This window comes from Populus euphratica, unplaced genomic scaffold (assembly GCF_000495115.2).
Source record: "Populus euphratica unplaced genomic scaffold, PopEup_1.0 scaffold26.1, whole genome shotgun sequence".
NCBI classification, from domain to species: Eukaryota; Viridiplantae; Streptophyta; class Magnoliopsida; order Malpighiales; family Salicaceae; genus Populus; species Populus euphratica.
This window is the reverse complement of record NW_011499896.1, coordinates 1122200-1140471: the sequence shown is the minus strand read 5'-3', so window position 1 is coordinate 1140471 and position 18272 is coordinate 1122200. Positions and strand designations below refer to the sequence as shown.

General features: G+C 32.3%; 3 protein-coding genes across 7 annotated transcripts; 1 reads left to right on the top strand and 2 right to left on the bottom strand.

The window, feature by feature from the left end:
- Window positions 1–5148: 5148 nt before the first annotated feature.
- ACD32.1 (alpha-crystallin domain 32.1) lies at window positions 5149–7119 on the bottom strand. Of its 4 annotated transcripts, none has more exons than XM_011035420.1 (6): window positions 6891–7119; window positions 6689–6793; window positions 6267–6585; window positions 6023–6137; window positions 5709–5879; window positions 5149–5422 (listed from the first exon to the last, which is right to left on the bottom strand). In XM_011035420.1, the coding sequence occupies exons 1-6, from the start codon at window positions 6990–6992 to the stop codon at window positions 5386–5388; spliced, it is 849 nt and encodes a 282-aa protein (XP_011033722.1). In that variant the 5' UTR covers window positions 6993–7119; the 3' UTR covers window positions 5149–5385. The 4 variants fall into 4 exon arrangements, with proteins under 4 accessions (XP_011033722.1, XP_011033723.1, XP_011033724.1 ...); XM_011035421.1 differs by having other exon boundaries at window positions 6267–6582; window positions 6891–7118; XM_011035422.1 differs by having other exon boundaries at window positions 6267–6540; window positions 6891–7110.
- Window positions 7120–8281: 1162 nt separating this feature from the next.
- On the top strand, window positions 8282–11232 carry LOC105132114 (heat stress transcription factor A-4b-like). Its single transcript, XM_011035419.1, has 2 exons — window positions 8282–9368; window positions 9970–11232. Exons 1-2 carry the CDS (start codon window positions 9150–9152, stop codon window positions 11083–11085), a joined length of 1335 nt encoding a protein of 444 aa, XP_011033721.1. The 5' UTR covers window positions 8282–9149; the 3' UTR covers window positions 11086–11232.
- Window positions 11233–13672: 2440 nt separating this feature from the next.
- Window positions 13673–17051, bottom strand: CXIP1 (CAX interacting protein 1). 2 transcript variants are annotated; one of them, XM_011035417.1, is made up of 4 exons: window positions 16774–17051; window positions 16022–16291; window positions 14717–14788; window positions 13673–13882 (listed from the first exon to the last, which is right to left on the bottom strand). In XM_011035417.1, the coding sequence occupies exons 1-3, from the start codon at window positions 16964–16966 to the stop codon at window positions 14733–14735; spliced, it is 519 nt and encodes a 172-aa protein (XP_011033719.1). In that variant the 5' UTR covers window positions 16967–17051; the 3' UTR covers window positions 13673–13882; window positions 14717–14732. The 2 variants fall into 2 exon arrangements, with proteins under 2 accessions (XP_011033719.1, XP_011033720.1); XM_011035418.1 differs by lacking the exon at window positions 13673–13882 and adding an exon at window positions 14354–14436.
- Between the last annotated feature and the right edge of the window lie 1221 nt (window positions 17052–18272).

The following is an 18272-nucleotide window of genomic DNA, read 5'->3' as shown; positions in this document are numbered from 1 at the left end:
ATAAAAAAAATCTTAAAACTGTTAAAACCGGGGAGCCTCAACCAGTGACAGAGTAAGAGCTTTTTAAATAAGAGGGTAAATTATTAACAAATGCTATATTATATAGGCATGCATAAGAAATCAATTTAAAACAAATATATTAACTCATATTATATAAAATTAATTTAAAAATACTTTTAAAATAAAAAAACTTACAAAAAATACTTTTTCTTTTCTTTTTTAAGAAAAAACTAACATGCACTAATTAAAATCAGGATTGCATACTCGTGTTAATTCTTCTCCAGACTCCAGCAAAACACAAATTATATGAGAAAAACAAAAAAGAAAAAAAACAAATAAAATATGAATTATTTAATCATCTGTTCTAATTATTTAATAGGAAGGCATAAATAAATTAAAATCATAAAAAAGACCAATCTCAAACTAAAATTTTTTTAATTCTACAAATATCAATGCCTATTGTTCAAAATCTTGCAAATATCTACAATTCACCTTTAATTGATTCAAAACATTATACATATCAAAACCCTTAAATTATTATAAACCTTAATATTTTCAATAATTAATTATAAAAAAATAAAATAAAAATTAGATAATAAAAAAATAAAAAAATGAAGGAAATTTATCTAAAATTTAAAAGATTACTTGCTTAATTGGACATGAAGAGAAATTTATACAAGGGAGAGGGGCAAGGAACAACAACTCAAAAAAAAAAAAAACTTATGGATATCGAGTGGAAAAAAAAGAGAAAAGGAAAACATTTGAAGAAATGAGAAATGAGCTGGAGTAAGTACCGGAAACCTAAACATAAGACATATATTATATATATTATTTATTATATTAAAATATAAGTCAATAATATTTTCTTTTTGTCTCTGAGTGCGTTAACCCTTCAAGCCCTCACCATACTATTATATTAATATTTTAATATAAAAAATTAAGGGGACAATTGCTCCCTTTTGACCCCACATGACTCCACCATTAGACTTAGTAAAATTTTTAATATCTAAAAATTTGACGGTTTGTGTAGCAATACAATATAGGAAAAACAACTTCTGAAAACTCCTGTAAAATTTTAAGAGCTATCAAATATAATGACCTTTTTGATTTGTTATTCTACTTTAGTACGACCAAACCTCTTCTTGGACCTAAATCTGTTCTATTAGTCCATAAATATATCTGCTAGGTCATCTGCATAATCTGTTTGGAGCAGATCATTATTTAGTTATGGCAAAACCATATTTGACTAATTAAAATCACCCGTTATCACAAGCTAGACTACATTATTAACATTGAAAAACATAGAACAACTATTGTGTGAATATTGCTGAGCCAGCCAATTGGGGAGCAGATTGGTTGAGCCAGATGATTGGACCTTCACTTTGTCATGCTTTTGAAGCACGAAAAAGTGAAAATGTATTATTTCATCAAATTCTTTTGAAACAATGTTATTTTGTTAATTTTTTAGCTTTACTATGCTAATTGATAAAAAAAAAACCTCTCAATCTAAGCCAAAACGTTATAGTCGGCAACAATAAAAACATACAATTGAGCCCGTGCAAGTAAAATCCTTCAATAACCAATCTCATATCTATCTAGCCAACTCTTTGCCTCATGGATGTGACCTTACCTTGACCTGAGAGGACTTAATCTTGGTTCAACTTCACACGTGTACAAACTAGATCCCAAGTAAACTATTAGACCTCAAGCCCAAGCCTAGATCCAAAGCAAACCACCCTGAATTAATCCAAGCTCAATAGTAACATGCCATGGACTTACAATCCATTTGGGACTATGGCTAACCATGTAGTTGGCTGCAATCCCAAACAAAAAATAAAAGAATATTTGTTTTTATGGTCCGACTTATTATTTTAAATGCGTTTTGAACTATTTTTCACTTGAAAATATATCAAATTAATATCTTTTAGATGATTTTTTTTATAATTTTAATATGTTGATATCAAAAATAAAAAATTCTTAAAAAAACATTATTTTTATTCATTTTCAATTGAAAAGAACTTTTAAAAACCATCATGCACCATATTCTTAAACATACATTTAATCCTGGCTTAAACTTCGAGCTTCTCAAAACTAGACCAAAGTTAACTTTTGGTCATATGAATATGTTTTTTTGGGCTTGACCCCTAGGTTACTTTGAAATGATTTTTAGATTTCCAAGTGCCTTGAGCCTTATCTCGGTCTAACTCATAAATTTTTTAAATTTAACTCACCCAATTATTATATATATAAAAAACTAAGCCTTCTCAATCTTTTAGTATCAACTATGAGGAATGCATTGTTAATTCAAACAATGTTTTCTTTTCTTTTGGTCATTGTGATGTTTTACACTTTGATCCCTCAATTGCTTTGTCTTTTTATTTAGTCTTTTAAAATTATTTTAATTTATGATTGGTTTTAGTGATTTATTTTTCATGCATGTTATGATGATCTCAAGGTGTCAAGAAAATGTTTCATTGCTTAGTTAATTCTCTGTTTGGTGAATCAAAATTCATTTTCATTAACTTGAAATAATTAGAGCTTTGAGAACCGAATTTGAAGTTTAAAGAAATGGTCAGTTCTTTCTTTTTTTGCTAACATCAAGGACTGATTTGCACAATCAGAGGGAAGTTCATGTTCCTTTTTTAATTTTAACCCCTCAATTATTTTTTTAAAATTTGAGCCCGTCACATTGCTTTTATTTGGTATTTGACTTTGAAATTTGTTTTTGGTTGCCTTGATACAAGAATCTTGCAATAGCAAGGGAAATTTTTATTGCTCAGTTGATACTCAGTTTTGCAAAATAAAATAAAATCCAATTGATTTAGAATAATTAAGTTTTAAATGATCAAAATCGAAACTAAAATAAATATAAGGACTGTATAAATGAGCAAGGTAAATTGGTTAGCATGTGTAAAACACCCTACAACAAGTGTGGAAGCTCGTCGCCTTCTAGCGACACATGTGACTTTTCCTAGTGGCTAAACATCAACTTCCATGATGGTGTTGGAAGCAGTATGACATGCTCTTTCAGGTGGTTTGAGGCGAAGGCACAATGACAAGGCTCTGATGACCTTTTTTCCTTCTCCTCTTTTTTTTTTATTCTCTCATCATGATTCATGTTGGCATGCAAAAATTAATGTCTTGTCATTTTATTTATTGTATCAAATTTGGTTCTTATTTTTTTTTTTTATTATTTGTTTTATTTTAATTTTTTAATTTATTTTTTTAATACCTTCCTTTGATAGTTGGTTTCATTTAATTTTTATATCAAATTTGATTTTTATTCTTTTATTTGCTACTTTTTTTTTATCCTTTTCTTAATTGATTATTTTTCAATTTCATCCATCAACATTTGGCTTCATTTTATATTTATATCAAATTTGGTTTTTATTTTTTTAATTGCTATTTATTTTGTTTTAGATGATTTTTTGATTTTTTTAAATTTTATTATTTAGTATTTAGTTGATTGAGAATTTAGCTACGTGATTGAGAATTTCAAATTTCTTTGTATGGGATTGGTTTCGGCCTCATGACCCGAGTTGTGGGTTTTGAAAATTAAACCAAGCTAACTTTGATCCTTTTTAGGTTTTTTTTTTAAAATTAATTTTTTTTAATTTCATTCTTCAATATTAGTTTGGTTGAGGATTGAACTTCATGATTTTTTTATATCGAATTATCTCAATCTCATGTCACTGATCAAGGATTTAACGGGTTAACTTTGGTTGACTTGGTTCTTTTTTTCATTGCTTTTTTTTTTAGTTTCTCCCTTCAACATTATATTATTTAAGAATTAAGCTTTATAGTTTTTTCAATTTTTTTCTATTAGTTTATCCGAGTCTTACGATTAAATCCTAAAATTTCTTTTCAATTTGTTTTATATGGGTTATAACATTCTAATTTATTTTTTTACTTTATTATCAAATAAAATTATGAAGACTTTTGAAGAATATTGGAATGATATTTTTTTATAATATTGAAAAATATTTATTTTTTGATTTAATTATTATCAGTTTTTTTTATTTAGTTTGATTTATTAACCGTTGTTGCCTTTGTTTAATAATAGTATTACATTAATCTAGTTTATTAAACTCAATCATCAACCATCTAAGTCTTGAATTTATCATCCTTCTTTAAAAACACTATTATTGTATAAATATTTCCTTTTGTGTTTAGAAAAATTTATCATTCTCGTGACATAGCACGTGAGCAACCAATGCAGTCTTAGTGGAATCCACGGCGTGTCAAATTTGACTCCAAATTTCAATCAAGTGTCAACGTCTTTTTTTTAAAAAAAAAATGAAAAAGAAAAAGACAAAAAATGATTCTACACAATCTGTAAAAGAAATAATATATTATTATTTGAGTTCCAATTTAGACCTAAGACAGAGAATTCTAACACGTCCAAAGTCAAACAAAACAACTAAATGTATGATCACCGGGCTCCTCCTATGCCCTACCTTTGAAAAGAAATCAAAGTAACCATTTTTAATTTGCATGATTGGATCGACGGCCATCATCAAATCTAATATATAATCTAATTTTAGTTTTGCATTTTTTTCTTTTCTTTTATCTATATTTATTTTATTTATTTATTTATTTATTTCAAAAATCAAACGGTTAACTAGCATGGAAGTGCTACCATTATAAGCATTGCATGGCATGCATGGACTCGATCAAAACAATTTAGACACGAGCGCCGGTGAAGCCCTTCAACTGTTATGGGAAAATGTCGCCCGGAAAATTCTGTGACTGTTTCTAGAAAAGCTACATGCAAGCCACCATATCTCTGTAATTGTTTTTTCGTTTTAAATTAAAAAAATTAGTATTTTTAAATTGTTTTGACGTGCTATATCAAAAATAAAATATTATTTTTATATAATTTTAAATAAAAATTATTACTGCATTAAACTAATAATCAGTAAACTCAAATATTTTCCCTCAAATTAGGGTGGATATTGACCCAGTTGATTAAATACAAAGAAAGTTTGACAAGGTCAACTCAATGTTTTTTTTTAAATCTTTATTAAGAACAATATTAATTTTTTTCTCTCTAAAATGATATCATTTAATAATGATTTCTCGAAAAAAACATTGTTTTGAGATTTCTCTAGCTAGCCAGCTAGAAATCCCAGCCTTGGAAGGGTCATATCTTGAGCCAAGTCCAACAATAATATTGTATACAAGAGTAGAACATTCTGTGAAATTTGCGGCATAAAGTACTCGGAATTTCTAGAAATATAAAATATATACTAGTCAATCACAGTATTAATAGTTATTAATTTATCGTAATTTTATTAGCTTATTGTAAATATATAACCAATTTAATTGTACTTTGATATGGTACATTGCAACGTGCTTCTTGCTCATGAATTCCCCAGCTGATTCTCACATTTTTGGAACAGTTACTTGTAATAATCCGTTGCTGCGCCATGAAAACACATTCAAGTCAGTATTATACAAACCAATTCATGCATGATAAGACATTAAAATGTACTATCAATTCTAGATTTACAAGTTTCAAATCCTATCTTCTCCTACGAGGATTGAACTCTGCTTTTTCATAAGCTTGAAAAACGAACAGATGCCAAGATTGTACTCAGAGAAATAAGCAATTGCTACCAACAGATTCATAGAGAAACACTAACAGAACAAATGAATGTGTACTCTCTCATTAATCATGCAATGAAATAAGTTAAGCCATAACTTACAGAAACTCAGCTGAGACAGAGTCCTTGTTCCCATCGAGGGGAAGTTGCCACACAATCTCGTATGGCCCTTCTACAATCTCCTTCTTGTGATATCTTAAGATGGAGTCACTTAAGCAACCACCGGATGCCATTTTACTGCACTGAGTGGAGCGTTTGCCCAATACTTTCAAGCTGCAAGAGAAAAAAATACCAGAAAATCTTACCAGGTCAAATGGTGGATACCAATTTAACAACTGATTGCCTTGCGAGGGAATTTAGTGACTAAAGCAGGATGAGATGAGATTTAGGAATACAAAGCAAATCCCATCACTTACTTTTGGCCATGAATCTCCACTCTAATGTCATTGACGTTAACACCTGGAATCTCTATTTTCAAGACATAATTAACCCCAGATTCTACAACATCCATCTTTGGTGACCACTCAATTCCTGCAGGACATGTGTGTGTGTGTGTGTGTGTGTAATGAGAATCCATGCTACAAGATAATATTTAACATCAAGATTCCGAAGAATATATAGTGTCGTTGTGATATGGATGCTTGAAATGGAACTACTGACCATTAGATTCAGAAGAATTTATTTTCTTCTCAAACTGAAGCTGCCCGTTCCTGTTTATTGTGCGTCTATTTGGCCTGGCAAACTTGGGAAGGGCAGACATGGTTGACTGGGAATATTTAGCAGGAGTTAGGGTCGGTTCAACGTTTGGCAAGTTCGGCTTCATCTTGGTAGGCCTCGAAAACAATGGTGCTTCATCGTTTATAAGTTCAGCATTACAAGACCATTCTGTTTCAGAAGAAGCAGAGGATTGGAGACCCTTTTCGGAGCTACCCTGCTGGCATGCACAGTTAGATTTTAGAAACACGAGTGAGCAACCCTGCTAGCTGCAGAAAATCAGCAATTTGAGCAACAGCTTATTGGGAAAAATCACCCCATCATTAAACAGAGAAAAAAAACATAAAAAGAATAGATTAAACTATCACCTGCTGAATTCTCATGAAGCAAGCTTGAGAAGCTGACCCCTGACGTGCAAAATACATTCTATTATCGCACCTTCGGATGACAGAATTCAAACTGCCACTGCAGTTCTGATCAGACAAGAAAACAAAGACAGAATGAATCATACCAGTAATCAGTATAGTAAAATACAAATGCTTCAGAAAGCTGTTCGCTTAAATTAATCACCAAAGGGAGGAGGTGAGCGGGGGAGGATATATCATCAGCAATGGTGTGTGCAAAATGGGCAACAATCATGTTCATTCTCCGTCTCACAGCCTCGCTATCCATTTCTCAATATCTTGTTTAGAAGGTACAGTCTGTGAATTCTGGTATGGGAGCGTAGATTTTTTCGTTTCTCTTGGTGGATTATATAGCGGGAACAAGATATCTTCAATATCTGTTTGCCGCAGGGGTTTAAGTGGCCATTAAATATCCATCTGGTCTCCTCGAGGCCAATCATAGCCTGGGATCTAGAAATTACAGATACTTGTCCAAGTGGTACCTCATCAAAGAAATTTCTCAATCCAGCCCCTGTACTTCAGGTCACCTTGCATTGGTAGCTTACATCCACTCGTTAAAGCGTAAATGTGGCGAACTCTCATTGGTCGTGTTCTAGTGATGATCGTCTCGAAGATCACTCAGGGATGACCATTTGTGATGGAGATTCATCTTGTCCAGAGAGATAGTGACGGAAAGAGTCACAGCAGAGGAGAAATATCTGTTTCTTTAAGCGATTTTTCTATTCAATTTGAATTGATTAAGTTGATTTTTGTTTATTTTGAAACTTAATTTGACTTTTGGTACACGAAGCACTCATCCAAAAATTTAAAGTGTTTTTTTATATAAATATATTTAAATAATATATTTTAAAAACTTGTTTTTAATATTAATATATCAAAAAAAAATTAAAAAATAAAAAAAAATCCTAATTTTTTTTAGAAACAACGTTTGTGTGTTAAAAAAAACTAAAAATATTTTTATTATTTTTTATGAGTTCAAATATGCTTCTTTTTTTTTCCCTTTCATTATCCATCTACGTTTTTTTTAGATTCATTGAGTAAATATTAATAGTTACTTCTAAAATATTTTTGATGAATCTTCCCATTTAATAATATTTTGTAAGCTTAAAAAATATAAACTCCCACGATAATCTCATATCAGTAAAACTCATGTATTTGTATTCTTTTAATGTTAGTCCTATAATTTGAATTAAAAAATAAAATAATTTATTTTTAACCATTAGAACAAACTCTAGAGATAGACTCGAATCTTATTAAAATATCATAGATTTATAGTTTTTTTTACAAAGCTTAGCTGACGTACCACTTCTTCACGAAAGAAAACAATTTAAGGCAAATTAAACGAAGAAGAATCAACGAAAAGTCATAGTTTTTCGTATTTTAAAAATTAAAAAAAATATTTGTTATTTTAAATTATATATTTTTAATATTTTTAAATTATTTTGATACTTTAATATTAAAAATAATTTCAAAAAAATAAAAAAATTATTTTAATATATTTTTAAATAAAAATATTTTAAAAATCAACTATAAACACAATATAAAACAGACGATAAACCAGAAAGATGAGAAACCAGGGGTCGTCTGCGGTGGAGAACCATGCGGAGTTTGTGAAAGTCTTTGAAAGGAAAATAAATAAATAAGAGAATCACGGTGGATTAGCTATGGCCATGTTGACTTGTCCCATAGAAAATGCATTATTAACGAGAAAAAAGAAAGATATTTTGACTGGTCCTCCCTCCTGCTTGTTGAAACTTTCAAAGTTGAAGAAAAAGTAGATGGCGGCAGTCAAAGCTCACTTCTCTCGTTCTTTATGGACAGGATTTTCTTCTTGGTTCCATGGGGTGAGATGGCAGCACAAAACATGTAGTTGTTGTGTGTGTATATATACAAGAAATGGGCAGGCAAAATATACTTGAAAAACCAGGAGGATAATACATACAGTAAATTAATTCTGGGTTTTCTTGATAGTGGCAAGAAGCCTCTGGTAGCTTCTTCCCGTGTGCAAAAAACTTGCTTCTTTCCTTTTCTTTTTTCATTAAGTTTGAACTTTGAGGGCTTTTGGTGTTAGAAAGGTCAAAACTTGCTGCTGCTTCTTTTTATCTTCTCTTGCTTAGTCTCCAAGTTCCGCAATTTCATTGGTCGCCACAAAAAACAGCTCATATTCTCATCGACAATTCCTTGCTAGTTTTCAAGATCACAACTCAAATTCTTGAGCCCTGCAATATCCATCTCCAGATTTCTTAATCTGTTGTGGGTTTTTTCTCTCTTTGTCTAAATTTGTCAGATCTTCTTGGGCGGCAGCATATGGATGTCAGGTTCCTCTAGAACTTGCTTGTCGATCTTGTGTCTTATTTGGGATTTCTAGATGGTTTTTATTGATTGAATTTTGGGGATAAGTGAATAGAATACGAAGAAAATAGTTATGGATGGTTCACAGAGTAACAGTTCAAATGCACCACCGCCTTTTCTAACCAAAACATATGACATGGTGGATGATCCCTTGACTAACTCGGTGGTGTCATGGAGCCACAGTGGTTGCAGTTTTGTGGTGTGGAATCCACCTGAATTTGCTCAGGATTTGCTTCCCAAGTACTTCAAGCACAATAACTTCTCCAGTTTTGTCAGGCAGCTTAATACTTATGTAAGTTGATTAGTCTATTGTTAATTTCTTCACTTTGGACATGATTTTATCTTATTAGTACACAATTTAATGTCTCTAGAGTTGTTTTCTCTTCTTCTTTTCATGGATTTTGGAATTTTGTTACATCCATGCTAATCAATAAAAATCCTTAATCTGGAATTTTTTTTTGTTGCCCTTTTCTCCCTTCTCTTGTGTCTGTGTGCAAGCTGAATGGTACTTCTTTAGTTAGAACGAACAACACTTGTTGACATCTTCAGGATTTTATAAATCTAAATCATGTTTATTCATATATCCATTCTGTTATAGAATAATTTGTGAGCATGCGGTGGTTTAATTTACACTTCAAATCAGAAGTAGCCTTGACACGAACTCAGGAGTGCACGAAAATAACTTTGGAGTGAGTCTTTGAGACATGTTTCTTTGTCATTTAATTTCTCCTTTCCTTCTAGTTAGTATGCCTGATTTGAAATAGTCATGCGAGCACACCAATCTGTGCTTAATCGAGAATTGGTATCCATTCGCTCTGCAAGTTGAACATTTTTACATTTTTCTGGTGAATTCTTTTCGCTACTAAACTCAAGCTTGCAATCTGTGGTTTCAGGGATTTAGGAAGATTGATCCTGATCAGTGGGAGTTTGGTAACGAAGAATTTATAAGAGGGCAGAGACATCTTCTAAAGAATATTCACCGGCGCAAGCCAGTTCATAGCCATTCCATGCAGAATCATGGGATTATCTCTCCGCTTGCTGAAACAGAAAAACAGGAATATGAGAGGGAAATCAACCGACTGAAACATGATAGGAATGAACTTGAGTTGCAGCTACAGAGAAATGAGGCAGAGAAGCAGGGGTTTGAATTTCAAATCGTCTCACTGGGTGAGCGCTTACAGAGTATGGAATGCAGACAGAAGCAGTTGATGTCCTTCCTGGTTCAGCTAATGCGAAAACCAGAGTTTGCCTCTCTTCTCATGCAGCAGTCAGAATATCATAACAAAAAGAGAAAGCTACTGGAACTTGGTTACTTCCAGGGCGATTACAAAGAGGAGGAGAATGAGAATTTGTGTTCTCCAATTGCAAACCTGGATGGATTGCCTGCTCCAATGCTGCATCCGGAGTCAGTTGAGAAGTTGGATTCATCATTAAAATTCTTGGAAGATTTTCTCTATGCTGTTGGTGAAAGTTTTAGTGAAGAAGTGTGCCATGTTGGTGTCAGATCACAACCTTCAATGGTCATCGTTAGAGAATTAAGTTCATCCTCTGCAGATGGCGAGCCTTGGTCGCCAAGATCGTTTCCATCTTCACCACATTCGAGGGACATTTGTTCGTCACCTGAGCTGGCTAGATGTATCAATAATGTTGTCAGACAAACAACGCCCAGTTATCTCGGTGATGATACGATGCCTGAATCTTCACAGTTACAGGAAAATTGCAAGCATTCTAGAGCTCCAGCATCTGAAGTCATAAAAGCACCAGCATTAGAGATGAAAAGTCCTACTGTGGTGAACGGAGCAAATGATCTTTTCTGGCAGCACTTCCTGACTGAGGCCCCCGGTCCCCATGATGGACAAGAATCTGAAGGGCGAACTGAAAGAAGGATTACAGATGACATAAGAAGCAATACCAAGCCGGACAGTCACGAGAGATCTTGGTGGAATACGAACTACATAGATAATCTTGCAAAAAATATGGGACACATTGCGACAGCTGAAAGATCATGATGGTAGTAGATTCCTTCGTCCCTTCACGTCTCATGTCTTCACTGAATGTAAATTACTAACAGAAGAGGTAAATTATTTTTGGTTGTAGAGGTCATAATGTCAGATTTTTCGATTTTTTATCCTTCCCACATCAGTCTTGGATAATCTCAGGTGCGCGTTAAAACAGCTTAAAAAGACATCAGCATATTTTGAGCACAAATACAAGAAATTGCAAAAATTCAATATCCACATCAATCAGAAATAATGAATGGAGTGAGATGGAGTATAGAAAATAGAGTTCCAAAAAAAAAAAATCTGCATTCAATGTCTATAATTTCTCCAGAGACCAATCAGATGGTTGTGACATTAGCTTTGTTTATATAGATATATTTAACTTATTAATAAAAATATATTTATTTTTAATATTTATTAAATATTTTATTAATAAATTTAATATTTGATTAATGAATAAGGTAAAGTTCTTATAAAAAATATTTCACATAAAAAATTATAAAGTATCTTCATGGTTTATATAAATTACCATTGTGAATTCCTTTCTTAAAAGTATTTGGAGATTTTTTATTAATGATTCATATAAATTACTGTTATAAATAGTAAATTATTGCTAGAGACTGAAAACTTAAATGGCTTATGATTTGCAATAATTAACCTTAATATTCAAAACTAAAAAAAATATGTAAGCTTTAAAAAAAATATTCAAAACAGGTAATTTTTATATAAATTCTAAACAATTCTAAATCTATTTAAGATGATTTTTAGAACTTCCAAATAAATTTAAAGTTTATAGTTTATGTTGCATGTACGTGCTTTGTGAACCAACAAGATGATATTCCTGTATTTTCAGAAATAAATCCTAGCATCTGTGTTGAAGAGTAGTTAATGGTATGGAAGGTGTAGTTGCAGGAAATCATGGAAAAGAAGTTTAAGCCTTCTTGGACTTCTTTAAACCCCCTTCCTTCTTATCACCCTCTGCTGCCTTTTTCTTGGCCTTCCTCTCCCTCTTCTTTAGAGCCGTCATGTGGGCCTTGAGAGTAGTCGCAAAAGAAGCTTGAGAGCGCTAGTGATCCTTAGCCTCAACCTTCCCATAAAAAAGGAAGAATAAACAAATACACAGATTAGAACCTGAAAACTACAGGGGAAATAAAAAATTGTACAAATAATCAAGCCCTGATAGGCTGACCCTAAGAGCGTACACAGTTGGTGTAGATGATGAAAGCCGAGATGGGAAGAGTTTTTAAATTTCACATCCACAAAAAATTCATGTTCTTCATCTCGTCTTCCGTGATAGTAGAGCTGAAAATAGAATTAAAGTATTTATCTCGTTTTCTGCAACAGTTATCGCTGTTGCCATCGTCATAGAAATTATAATTCAAGGCCGAAGAATAAACCAATAAAATAATTCTGTGACGCATCGCAGTACCTAATGCAAAACCATTCATATCCTCAAATATAATCCTATCAAAAGCATGACCCACCAATTACTGTAAATCTGAAAGGGTATAACCTGACCTGAATTCAAAAGCCCTTTTCTTCAAGGATATTTTTTTAAAAAAATGTAAAATATCACAGCCACCTTCCTGCGTGATTCCTGCCTGGATTTGCAATCCCTTTTCTCTGGTATATTTTTACAGAGAGGCGAAATTTTACGAGTACCTTCCTCGCTATAGGATGCGAAGGCCTTCCATAATAGTTTGGAAACAATAGCCTGTGCCAGAGCATGTTCACTCCTATGGCCATGCTGTTGAAGAACGTATGTAAGCGTTCCTCGCCCCCTGACCATGCATTCTGATGGGTATTTAACTTGACAATAATTGTGCAACAAATTCCGGATTGAAGTCTGTGAAGAAGCAATGACAAGTGGGATTTTTGCATACACAATCTTAATTTATCTTCAAACTACATGATCTAAAATTGTTTTCAGTATATTTCACCAGTCAATAGGATCATTCCAACTCGCAAACCATAAGTGATTACCACAGATGACAAAGATTGGTATAGCACAAATTGGTTCTTTCAATTTGCAGAAAGGGTAATTCGAATCTATGGGATTGAAGACCAAACTTGTTAAAACACAAATTGGTTCTTCTTCTTCCAATTCGATTTTTTTCTCGTTTTTCCTTCCACATGATAATCATCCCATAAAAATTGTTCAAGACCATAAGAACTAACAAAATACTTTAAACCTCTTACATTACAAGTGTTTGCTGGAATATCAATCACGTAAAAGTGAAATGTCTTTTTATATCAGAGTAGGTTAGATATGTCTTCCATTTTATTTTTATATCATGTTATGAATGTATGAAACCATCTCGAGTATTATAGCTTTGATGGCATTATAGTCATAAGCAATGCTCCGTGTTATCAGCAATTTTTAGTCTCAGAGAGTTTTCAGCTGTTGAGCTGAATTCTAGCCTGACATGAAAGTAATCAGGAAGCGGATAGAAGATCTCATCACCTGGGACTACCTCAAAGGAGCCAATACAGACCTTCGCACCATCACGCATGTAGCTTAGTTTAATCTGTTGTGTCGTGAACTCCATGACTAACAGGGTGTGATGAATGATCTCTAGCAATTAAAATTGTTCAAGAAAGAAAAAGCAAAGAAAGTGTTTCTTCTATACGCAATCTTGTATACGTTAATCTGTTATGCTTACAGCATAAAATACATAAAGATCATTACTTCTGATCTAATAAGAGAAAGACCTTTCTTCCAGACAGCTTTAGCACCCAGCATTTTCAGAGTTGGATTTGACACCCTGCATTGCTTCAAGTTGCAAGTAGCAGCAGCTGAATTTCACTGTAAAAAACAGGAAGAAAAGTGGATAAAGCATCTAACTTATTGGGGGTGCCCTTTTTTCATTATTTTTTTTATTGATTAACTGATACGGACTGTTATGTGACAAACTGGTAACAGGATGTTGAAGGGATATGCTCTGTTAATATAATAAATAAATAAATAAATGAGACCAATTGGATGATTGTGCACCAAGTCTCTGATCTTAAGGTCCATATTTAGGGCTGCGTTTACAACGAAATTTCAACGATTTTTTTTCCAATTTTTTTAAAATTCTAAATATATTAATATTAAAAATAAATTTTAAAAAATAAAAAATATATTATTTTAATATATTTTTAAACAAAAATACACTTTGAAAACAAACTCAAACACAGCTGTTTTGAGGATCAGGCCCCTCCTTTTTTTTTCTTTTTCTTTTTTTGAAATGGGATATCAACTCTACCCAATCCAGCGAGCCCTCGCCTTTTTTTCCCACCTGATCTTTAGCATAAATAGGAAAAGGTATATTTGATACTGTGATTCCAAATGCCACGTTTTGCCAAAATTCCAACGTTCTGCATAATTGTAATTTCAAATGCAAACTGATCATTATTTTCTTCGTTCGTGTGCTTTGAGAATTAATGAGCACTAGTATGATACATTTGGTAGAACATCATGAAAATGCAATATCATGAAAAATATAAGGGAAGTGATGATCTTACCTCCCCCATGCATCATGTTACATAATAGCCAAAATTAATTTAAAGCATGCGAAATAATTTGGTTGTTTCCATCAAACAAACTTTTCCATCATAACTAAGAGCTATAATTGTGCCAGGGACATGAACAACCTACCACAACTGGAAGAGTTTCAAGAGCACATTGCCTTTTCCACTTGTTCCTGCAATTCACCACTCTTATATGCCTCTGCAAAATTGACACATCCAATTCCAAAATGAACAACCCAAATGTTAAAGATGGACAATAACCGATGGAAAGAAATTTTATTTAGTTGGATCAAGTAGACATGCTATGCCTTACATATCAGAAACTTGACAAGAATAAACAAAAGTTAACAACAAATTTCCTGTAATCAGCTTGACTTCCAAGAGGTTTTCTCTATGATGTGTGAGGTCAGTTTGTCAATTGAGTGCTTGGTTAAGGGACCAGAGGCACATGCAAAGGGTAATAATTTTTGTTTTCGTTCATGTGTTCAGATACATCATACTAGGTCTGGACAACAACTCCATGATTTCAGTTTTGAATGTGTACACTCTCAAATCCGGTACATAAAACCAATGAAGAGACAAGAATTCCAGTGCTCAAAAAGAATTATAAGCTCTCTATGATTGCTTTTTACCAATTTTCTGCTTAAAAGTTTGTTCTAGTTGTACCAAGAGAAGCATGAATGACATTTCTGCCACAAAAGAACCATGATAGTTAATCTTTCAAAGCAGCAATAAAACTGCCAGTTCAAAGCATGTAGCAAGCCAACATAAACTTTTCATTTTCCTGTTGCATTGTTTTACGGAAGTTGGTAGAAATTTGAAAATACAAGAATAAACAGTGATATGGCACCAGCAAAGAACAGAGAGAGAGTTGAAAGAAAGAGGATTCAAAACACAAGTGGTAGTGCGATAAGCACTCAGAACTTGCAATATCCTAAAATTAATCCTAAATCAATGGGATATTTTAGAGAGAGTTGAATTGGTGGGTTGTGGTTGTCAACAAGGCTCACCAAGGCTCCAACCTCAGCCATGTAAAAATGCCATTACGTCAACATATCCCACTTGTCATCATATTAACACTCTGGTCAACCTCAAAGTTTGAATTTCTTAACACGGGATTCTCAAGTCTGATAATGTCCATTATAGTGCTTGCATATGACTTACACCATACTTAGGCAGAAATGGCACATTCTGTGCATAAATAAAGATGCCAGTGCATCAGAGGAGCTACAATGAATCAGGGGGGAAAAAAAGAATTTTCCAACACAGATGCATTCACACATGTAAGTGCGTGTGGAAATATGTGTTGCACATGCTCGTGCTATTTCTTCACGGTCCATGCATGATGAGAGCAAGCTACAGTAACATAAGACTTACAAACTAAAATTCAAAGTGGTATCCATCTTAAGAACCACAGTAAATTTGAACTTACCAACAGTGATATCACAGCCACCAAAGAATTCTCCGTCTATGTAGAGTTGAGGAAACGTAGGCCAGCTAGAATATTCCTTCAGTCCTTGACGTAGCAATTCATTTTCTAGAATGTTAACTGATTCAAAAGGTACATTTAATGACTTCAATATTTGCACCACAGTTTGTGAAAATCCACATTGAGGGAAGTCCTTGGTTCCCTTCATGAAAAGCACAACTTTGTGTGATGTAACAACTTTATCCAATGTAGTCTTCAGCGCGGGAGTCAATGCTGTCAAGCACAAATTTGTCCTCAGATATTAACACTGCATCTTTCTTTTTCTTTGCGTACTTACAAAAGCTAGAACTAACGAAAAAGGGAAATTAAAAAATAAAAATAAAAATAAAAACAGGAAATCCCATGATACTAATGCTGTTACAAGAACTGTGAATTAATTGTTTCCTAAAAGCTTCTCCTTATTGGATTTTAATCAACATTTAACATAAATGCATCAATTGAGTTAACAATCGTATCCAATTAACGAAAAACAGCTCGGCACGACTGCCCATTGAAACGAGGGCCATGCGCCTGGATGGTGGCACGCAAGAAGAGGGGAAGCGAGCCATCTTCTTTGTAACTTAAAGAAACTCAGCCTATTTCGACTAGATCGATTTTTTTGCAAAATAATAAAAAAAAAAACCCACCTTTTGATAACAGTAAGAAAAGAATCGTAGCAATTACAGAGAATAAGACGAAGGGGATGTTACACATACCACAACGTATGGAGGAGGCAAGCTTATTCCGAGCAGAATTGGACTTGACTCTGAAAACCACAGAATCAGTGATGGTCAGAGCGCGAGGGAAACAGAGGGGCCCAGGGCGAGGAGGTGCGAGGGATGATACTGCAATTTTAGACGGTATCACCATCGTTGGTGCTGAAAGCACAAGCAATGACTGGGAACCCATCGTCGATATGCCTTTCTCCCTTGTTGGCTGTCGTCGTCGTCTCCGGACAGATTAAGAGAGAGGAATGAGAAGCCACATTTTTTAAGGGTTAACGCCTTGATGATAATCTTTTTTTAAAAACAAACTGGTCCCTGTCTATTGATGTTTTGTGATGTAGACCTTGTACTCGTCATTCTATTATGAACAAGTCCTTCCATGCACCACTGTCATGGTTAAATGCAATATTGTTAGCTCGCATTTTATTTTATTAAAATTTAATATATATATATATATATATATAATTTACCAAGGGTATTTTGATTTTTTTATGATGAATGATTAATTTTTTATTTAAAAAAAACTGATGATACATGTTTATTATACACCAGCAAAGAAGTAATATCCATGCCATTTGGATAGTAAATATGACACCTTTTGGTTACAAAACTTATTCTTTTATTGTGTTCTTTGAAGTGTTGTCGTTTTCTCTTCCTTTCTATGTGCGGATGATAGATAATTTGTTGATGGTATTTATTTTTTTTCTTTATCATACTATGAAAAGGTACGCATTTATCCTTTTTGGTTTTTGATATTTTAATTTTAATTTTTATTATTTTTTCTTTTATTTTTTATTGAAATTTTAATTTTTTTAAATTTATTCTTTAATTAAAGTTTACGTTGTATTTTTTTTTCAATTTTTCATTATTCTTTTAATTGATTTTTTTATTCGTTAAAGTTATTTTTTTAATTTAATCCTTTAATTAAAGATTTTTAGTTACCCTCTAATTTATTTTTTTATTTTAATTTTAACTCTCATTTTTTTTATTATAATTTTTTGTTTTATATTATTTTATGTAATTGATTTTTTTTCTAGAGTTTTATTATTTGATGTTTGATTTATTAAAAATTAGGCTTTATGGTTTTTGCATTTTTGGTGCTTCGGTAATAATTTAATTTACAGGTCTAAAAAGTTAATATGATTCAACATTTTTTTAATTTTTTTAATTTTATTATTTTACATTATTTTTTAAGAAAAATATCAGTTTTGTGGTTATTTTTAATTTTTTTCTATTAATTTATTTTAATCTTATAATTTAAACCATGAGTTTTGTAGATTTTTTTAATAAAAGTTTTTTTTAATTATTTTGCATATATTTAATTTTAAAAAACATTATTATGAGTTATTTATGTGTTTTTTTTTATGTACACTAGCTCGCTAGTTTTTAATGACTTGGTGCTAAATTTATAAATTTTGGGACATTTGAGTACATTTTAATGCTTTTAATGGAAACACATAAATAATTAATGCAAGATAAAATATATAATT

Excerpts from the sequence above, each read along its gene's own strand:
- ACD32.1 (XM_011035420.1), bottom strand. The coding sequence starts at position 6,992 with ATGGATAGCGAGGCTGTGAGACGGAGAATGAACATGATTGTTGCCCAT. Across the intron at positions 6,794-6,890 it reads CCGCTCACCTCCTCCCTTTG|AACTGCAGTGGCAGTTTGAA; the intron begins GTGATTAATTTA and ends TTGTCTGATCAG. Across the intron at positions 6,138-6,266 it reads AAATTCTTCTGAATCTAATG|GAATTGAGTGGTCACCAAAG; the intron begins GTCAGTAGTTCC and ends CATGTCCTGCAG.
- LOC105132114 (XM_011035419.1), top strand. The coding sequence starts at position 9,150 with ATGGATGGTTCACAGAGTAACAGTTCAAATGCACCACCGCCTTTTCTA. Across the intron at positions 9,369-9,969 it reads TCAGGCAGCTTAATACTTAT|GGATTTAGGAAGATTGATCC; the intron begins GTAAGTTGATTA and ends CTGTGGTTTCAG.
- CXIP1 (XM_011035417.1), bottom strand. The coding sequence starts at position 16,966 with ATGGGTTCCCAGTCATTGCTTGTGCTTTCAGCACCAACGATGGTGATA. Across the intron at positions 16,292-16,773 it reads TGCCTCCTCCATACGTTGTG|CATTGACTCCCGCGCTGAAG; the intron begins GTATGTGTAACA and ends TGTGCTTGACAG. Across the intron at positions 14,789-16,021 it reads TGGCTGTGATATCACTGTTG|AGGCATATAAGAGTGGTGAA; the intron begins GTAAGTTCAAAT and ends TCAATTTTGCAG.